At 45.0% G+C, this 7762-nt stretch overlaps 1 protein-coding gene across 1 annotated transcript; it reads left to right on the top strand.

The window, feature by feature from the left end:
* The first annotated feature begins 5567 nt into the window (after positions 1–5567).
* LOC112067034 (proline-rich protein 23C-like) lies at positions 5568–6443 on the top strand. The gene has a single exon (XM_024131819.1). It carries the CDS (start codon positions 5568–5570, stop codon positions 6441–6443), a length of 876 nt encoding a protein of 291 aa, XP_023987587.1.
* The last annotated feature ends 1319 nt before the right edge of the window (positions 6444–7762 follow it).

The following is a 7762-nucleotide window of genomic DNA, read 5'->3' as shown; positions in this document are numbered from 1 at the left end:
ACCTACTAGAGAATGGACTAGAGGATACGGGGAGGGAGAAGGGAAAGCTGGGACAAAGTGAGAGAGTGGCATGGACATATATACACTACCAAACATAAAATAGATAACTACTGGGAAGCAGCCGCATAGCACAGGGAGATCAGTTCAGTGCTTTGTGACCACCTAGAGGGGTGGGATAGGGAGGGTGGGAGGGAGGGAGATGCAAGAGGGAAGAGATGTAAGGACACATGTATATGTATAACTGATTCACTTTGTTATAAAACAGAAGCTAACACATCATTGTAAAGCAACCGTACTCTAATAAAGAGGTTAAAAAAATTAAAAATAAAAAAATGAAAGAACAACATATACAACAAGCTACAACATGGATAAAGCATGGATAACAGCTGCAACAACAGGAATAAACTACCAAAACAGTATATTAACTGAAACAAGCCAGATGCAAAAGACTACACATTGAATGATTCATTTCTATGAAATATCCAGTAAAAAGGCAAATTTATAGACACAGAGGCAATCAGCGATTATCTTGGTCTGGGGTTTTGAGAAAGGATTTAATGCAAATAGGCATAAGGGAACTTTCTGAGATAATGAAGATGTTCTAAAACTGGCTGTGGTGATGATTATCCAACTCCATAACTTTATGAATAACCATTAAATTGAAAAAAGAAAAATTTACATCACCTGTAAGGAACAAATGGATATGATGTGTCTCCAGAGAAAGACACAGGATCACTTACTAGTATTCAAGGCAAAAATATTTATATAATTTTACTCTTACCATGAGGAACCATCACAGAATCTCAAATTGAGGAACACTAAGAAATTACTACCCATAATTTTCAAAAATATTAATGGCTTGAAAAACAACAGAAGGCTAAGAAACAATTCCAGATAAAAGTTAACTAAGGAGACACGACACCTGAAAGAAATGCATGATCCTGACCTGCATCTGACAGGCAAAAAAAAAAGAAAGAAAAAGAAAAAGAAAAAAGGGGTGGCAGTTAAGTGGATGAAAGTAGACCAAAGGTACAAACTTCCACTTATAAGATAAATAAGTACTAGGATAATGTAATGTATAGCACACTAACTATAATTAACATTGCTGTATGTTATACATTAGAGATAAGAGAATAAATCTAAAGAGTTCTCATCAGAAGAAAAAAATTTTTTTCTATTTCTTTAATTTTGTACCTATAGGAGATGAGGGACTTTAACTAAACTTATTGTGGTAATCATTTCATGATGTATGTAAGTCAAATCATTATGCTGTACACCTTAAACAAACAGTGCTGTATGTAAGTTATATCTCAATAAAGCTGGAAGGAAAAATACTAAATTTAAAAATTTTAAATAGATACAGAGATAGAGATATATAATGATATATAATGAAGGGTATTGCTAGTAAAATTGACAAAATTGGAAAATGGACTATGGATTAAAGCATGGCAGCAATGTTAAATTTTTTTTAAATTGATAACTGTTCTAAAATATATATGAGAGAATATTAGTGTTAGGAAATACACACTGAACAATTGTGGGGAAAAGAGTCTGAATATATACAACTTACTCTCTAATGATTCAAGGAACAAATATTTATGTATGTGTATATTTATCTATCTATCTATATAAGCATACATATCCTGTGGTCTTTCTGAGAGACAGGAATGAAGAATGATAAAGCAAATGTGGCAAAGTGTTAAAAGTTAATAGAGGATAAATGAGAATTCTTTATATTGTTTTGGCACTGTTTCTGTAAGTTTGGAAATATTTCAAAATAACACATTAAATATTCAATAAAACAGTAGGACATTGATAATTCTTTGACATGACATTTATTTCTGTGCAATATGCTTAATAGGCAAACACTAGCAGGAGTCCTACCAAAGTCTAGAACAAGAAAAGATGCCACTCTTCCAATAATATTTGACATTGTACTGGCGATACTAGCCAACAAAATCAGACAAGAGAAAGAAATTAGATGTTTAAAATCTTAAAGGGAAGAAAAATAAGACCATTTGCAAACCATATGATTGTAAAACTAAAAAAACATAAGAGAATTCCCTAAGAAAGCTAAATTAAGATACAGAAATCATTGTCTGTCACTTATAACACAGAAGCTGAAGTCCTTGGTTAAAAAAAAACAAAAGAAAACCAAACAGCATTTGGCTTCAGCCTCAGCCTTTAAAAGGCCAAATAACTACTTCAATGACAGTTTTGTCATTCTTAAAATAGTAAAGGATTAATAATCGTGTGACAACACAGGCCATCATCGTATCAAATCATTGGGATAGCATCACTAATTCAATGCAATTCACCACCCAGTAACACGTTCAGGAAATAAAGAAAGCACAACATAATATACCAGAATTACCAGTATTACTGTGAGGTAAGCAGAGAGTGAGTGGGCCAGTACCTCATTCTGCTTCAGGGAAAGACAGAGTTGTTGCTATACAAGAGATGCTTGAAGCTGCCTTTTCTTATACAACATTTTCATATAAAAGCCTGTATTGCACGTTGGAAAAGGCCTCTCCAGTTAAAGACACAAGGGATAATGTACTTCGTGGATGACAATGCCAAAAAACAATAAGATCCAACATATTCCAGAAAAAGACTCACAATACTTTGCCACTCGGGAAGAAAACAAATCCCCTGTGTTATGTTTGAAAGTCCATAGAAAAGGATCTTGTCACATCAATACTGGATTGGGAGTCCGTGGGAAACTGAAGGGAGCTCCAGCTTTGACTATGCTGTTTAGATATTCTAAAATTTCTATTCAGGTATTATTCCTAAAGTGAATAAAAATAAATAGGAATTTTTAAAAAGCTAGTTACGCATTCTAGGGGGATAGCAGAATAGTCCTCATCAGAAGGACGATCGGCAGCCATCTTGTAACCTACCCAGAAACGGGATTTATTTGCTAATTCCGCCCCCACAGTGGTTCAAGCAGTTCATGTTGATTGGATAGTCAGGTTGGAATGACACCAAGAAAGCCCAATGAGTGGGCCTGATGATCCATCCTGACAGTCTTTGGACATCTTAGAGTAAACAAAAGTAAGGCAGAAGGAAAGATATCTGATCTGGTGCTCGGCAAGCCATTCCTCAATTATATAGATGTTATGCCCTGAAACACCTGGATCAGCACTTTCTAGCAGATCAGACCCCTTTTTAGGATGATGATGATGATGATGATGATATTGTTTACCATTCATTGAATGTCGGCTACATTCCAGGCACTATTCAAGATGATGAGAACAGGGCTGACAATGTCAACTGGGAAAGACAGATTATAAACATCATAATCAGTAAATAGTTACTATTTACTAAGCACTTACTGTGTTCCAAGAACATTTTACATACATTATCTCACAACCCCCCTGCACAGTACATGGCATTCTCCCCATTTCACATGTAAGGAAACTGAGCTTAGCAAAGGTGAAATGACTTGCCCGTGGCTGACCATGGGCATTCCCTGGCGGTCCAGTGGTTAGAACTCCAAGCTTCCACTGCAGTGGGGACGGGTTCATTCCCTGGTGGGGAACTAAGATCCCAGCAGGCCTCGCTGCACGGCCAATTAAAAAAAAAAAGAAAGAAAGAAAGAAAGGGGCTGACCAGAGGAGGAAATCCGGTGCGACTATGCCAGGCCCCCAGTAACTGCCTTTGTCTCAGGACAGGACCACATTCCCTTGGGAGAGGAGCGCACAGTGAAGATTCACAGGGCCCAGAACAATGATGAGCCCAAATGTGAGACTATTGAGGTCAGGAGAGACGTGGACAAGAGGTGGCACCAGGCTGGGACAGGAGCCACCACGTTCAGGGCCCCATCCCTGGCCAGGCCAACAGCCCCGAGCCCCACCCTGTGTCCTGGCCAAGTTTGGCTTCCTCCTTCTGGCCCCTAAAACAGAGCATGTTCACACTCACTCTCCTGAATGGAGCCCCCACTGAACATTCCCCGACCATGGGATATTCAAGCTTCGCCAACAGAATTCTCCAGGACAAAAGTAGTTGTTTCCTGCAAGCTCCCCAACATCTCCCCACCCCGCCCTCTGTCCAAACAACAGGCGCACAGCAACGGCTCCCATCACCTGGGAACATAGAGGAAGGTGCCAGTGGCAACCACATTCACCCCATGAGAACTCAGTTTCCTGGCAGGGCTCCCTATGCCAGTGTACAGCCCCTGTAAGTTCCCCCAGCCAGCATCCTGACCTAAGCAGGGGAATTTCTTGGCCCGTGGCTGAAACACCGGAAATGCATCCAGGAGAGCGGATGCAGACCAGGAGTGTAGGGGAAACCCCTCAAGGAAGGCCCAGGAAGTTTGAGTTCCCTTCATGACTTTGTCACTAACAGGCTGGGATGTGACCTCAACCATAAACCGCCCTATTCCTGAACCCCTCAAATGCTGAATGAAAACCAATGCAGTGATCTTAAACTTTCTCACAAAACAGAATCTTTGTGGAGGTGCTTAAGGAGAATTCCTACACCCATGACTCCAGGAATTCTGAGCAGTGGTTCTGGGATGCAGCAAAGAATCTGCGTTTTACACCATTTGGCCAGAGAAGGCCAGTGTCTGCCAATTCACAAATCACTAGCTTGAACGCCCATCGAGGGAAGCCTGATTTAAATGGAATTCAGTACAAAGGAATGCTATGTGGCCCTCAAAATGAGAACATATAAGCTATTTTGTAAGAAGGGACAAAGTGAGCAATCACGTGGTTAAAGGACAGGGAAGGAAATGTTTCACCTTCCTCTGAAACCATAGGAAAGTATTACCTATTCCAGAATCATTATTGGATGTTTTCTCCTATTAACACTTGTTAGGCAGTCGAGCCACACCTTCTCTTGGCAACCACCTTCAGGGATCTGACAGTCATTGACATCACAGGCAAGGAGAGGCTTAAGGATGTCATCCAAAAATTCACCTCACTGTTGGACCAAAAGAAGTTAAAAGGTCACTTCCAGGGAGAGGTCTCAGGGGACGAGGGAACTACATCTCACTGTCCTGGTGCAGCGCTCCACTGGTGGGACTTGAACTTGAATCAGTTTCCCGGTTAAGGTTTTCCGTATCTGAGGTCAACACAAGGAAAGCCAGGAACTCGACCCAGGAAGCCTAGTCCTAGAGCGGCACGATTGCTCCGCCCCTTGAGGTCGATGAAAGTATTTCTCTAGAGTAAACAACCCACCACAGCCGGGGCTACTGGGCAACACAGAGGCCTCCACCTCTAGGGGCGGAGCCTAGGAAGGGGCGGAGCTTAGCGTGAGAACGCTTTGCGACTCAGGTTCCGCCGGCGTCACTCACAACATCCTTGGCCCACTCCTGCGCAAACCAGTCCACGTGAGGACCTGAAGAGTCACACACGCAAAGCCGAGCCCAGCAGCTCCCCTAGAAGCCAGGACCAAGGGATCCCGAAAGGCGCCCCCTGAGCTCCGAAGGCTCCTCCCTCGTCCCACAGTCCTGCGCCCCACCGCCCTGCGTCGGCCTCACCTGTCAAACCGATCTGTCACTGCCTGCAGGACCCAGCCCTTCCTCGCCTTCTGCCAGGCCCCAGGCCCGCGGCGACATTGAGAAGATGGGCAGCCGGCCCCGCAGGCCCAGCGCCTCCCCTGCGGGCCGGTGGGGACCGCATCCCGGAGGACAGGGCCCTGCCAAGCGCCGGCGAACGGAGGAGCCCGCGGGCCCCGAGTCCAAGTCCAGGGCGGCGCCCAGCCTGGACAACCTGACCTGGCCCCCTACCGCGGACATGCTCATCTTCGTGGTGGTCCTGCCCGCCGGCTGTGCCCTGCACGTGCCTCTGGACGACGTCGACCTGCTGCTGGAAGTCGAGGCCACGTCCGTGAGGCAAGTGTCTCTCGGAGATCGCATCCTCATGCTGGTCCCCGAGGCCCTCACGGGCTCGGGTGTGGAAGGCCCGTGGGGACAGGGCCTGAGACGGGCCGGTTTCCTGAGCGCTCCCGGGGAGTACATGGCCCTGGAGCCGGGATTCTTGTGCGCAGCTGTCCCAGAGATCGCCTGCCAAGAAGAGGTCAACGAGGAGGACGCGGATGCTGACGCCGACTTCCTGCCGGCTGGGACGGATGCTGCTGCAGTCTCAGTCGCTGGGCTCCGCCCCTCGGCTGGCTGTATGTCTGGCTTCGACCTGTTGGGCCTAGTCTCAGAGCCGTCCCCTCGGGCCCCCAACACTGGTCCAGAGAGACGCTCTCCTCACCACGACGACAACCTGGACTTGCACCTTCCGGAGCCCTTCCCCGACTCACCACTCCAACCTCTACCTCCCTCTCCAAGTCCAGGTCCTCACCAGCGTCCCCAACGCCCTCATAGTCCTCCACGCAAGACCCGGAAATGCCTGTTCCCTGAATCAACCGCCTCCCACAATTCCTGGCCAACTCAACGGGGACCAGGAGAGAGTCTTCTGATGTTGGCTCTGTGTCCCTTGCACACACCGTAAGAATCATACGAACAGATGCTTTATGGATGCAGGCTGCACTGCAGAATTTTCATCAGTGACTGACTAAAACACCTGAAAGGAAGCTCACCCGGGCAAAGAAAAGCCGCTTGAAATACAGTGTGCTTTCTGACAGCCAGACTGCTCCGTAGATTTTCTCTAAGGAGGGCACCCTTAAGCAGCTCTACCCGCCTCCCATTCGCTTCAAACCTAAGCGCCAGCACTTTTCTCTAAAAAGCCATCCTTTTCCGGGCACCCTACCACTGCCCATACCCCTGTTCCCCCCAACCCCCTTAATAGAGTAATTGCTAAATTTGTTTTGTTTACAGGGTTTTGGACCTAGTGTCCATACTAGTTTACAACAACCCTCTACCCAGTTTGACCTTTCCTGGATGGCAGCTCTAGCCCCTTTGGGGGAATCTAACCCGTAGTTGTATGTGGACAAATCTTTGTTGGATACAGAACACAGCATGGGGAACTATGATCAGGCGCCCTCCTCTTTTTGAATGAGCAGGTTGGCAAATGGTTTAACATCTTGTTCTTCCCTCCCCTCTCCCTGGTGACAGCCACTACTTTGTTCTCATTATATGTGAGTCTGTTTTTGTTTTATTCTATGCATTTATTTGTTTTATTTTTTAGCTTCCACATATGAGTGATAACATAGTGTATATGTCTTTCTCTGTCTGACTAATTTCATTAAGCAGAATACACTCTAGGTCCATCCACGTTGTTGCAAATGGCAGAACTCCATTCTCATCAGACTGGCATCCATTTGCACACACTTTGCAGTGGATATTCAATAAAACCAAATGAGGTTTTCTTCTCCTGATTTTCTTTTGCCCTGAAAGTTTGGCTTTAATCCAGAGATTGTTCTCTTTGGTGTCGGGTGGTGGAGGCTCTGGAGTCTGCATTCAGAGAAGTCACGTTGGGGCCTAAGTCATGAGATGTACAAGCACCTCATTTACTCACCATTGCCAGCTCTTATGAGGTAGTTTAAGTGTAGAGCTTCTACTCTTCCAGGAAAGATGCCTGCTTCTTACATGTCATCTCATTCAACTCCTCATAGCTTCACTAAGGAGGATTTGGCTTGAACAAAATTGTGCATTTGAGAGGCTCCTTCGATAAGAAGGGGAGAAGATTTCTCAGTTTCAATGGGCAACATATTTTGATTTGGTATAAGGAGGCTTCCAAACAAAACTCTGAATCAAAAGCTGCTTCATTAAAACATTCTCTGGCCAAAGCTAATGACCAATTTGAAAAAACAGCTAGACTTATTTCTCTATTAAGTCCTCCAGTTGCCTTTCCCAGATCTCCCTCTGCCT

Source organism: Physeter macrocephalus, chromosome 1 (assembly GCF_002837175.3).
Source record: "Physeter macrocephalus isolate SW-GA chromosome 1, ASM283717v5, whole genome shotgun sequence".
NCBI classification, from domain to species: Eukaryota; Metazoa; Chordata; class Mammalia; order Artiodactyla; family Physeteridae; genus Physeter; species Physeter macrocephalus.
Note: the sequence above shows the minus strand (reverse complement) of the source record. Positions and strands in the feature narration are given on the sequence as shown.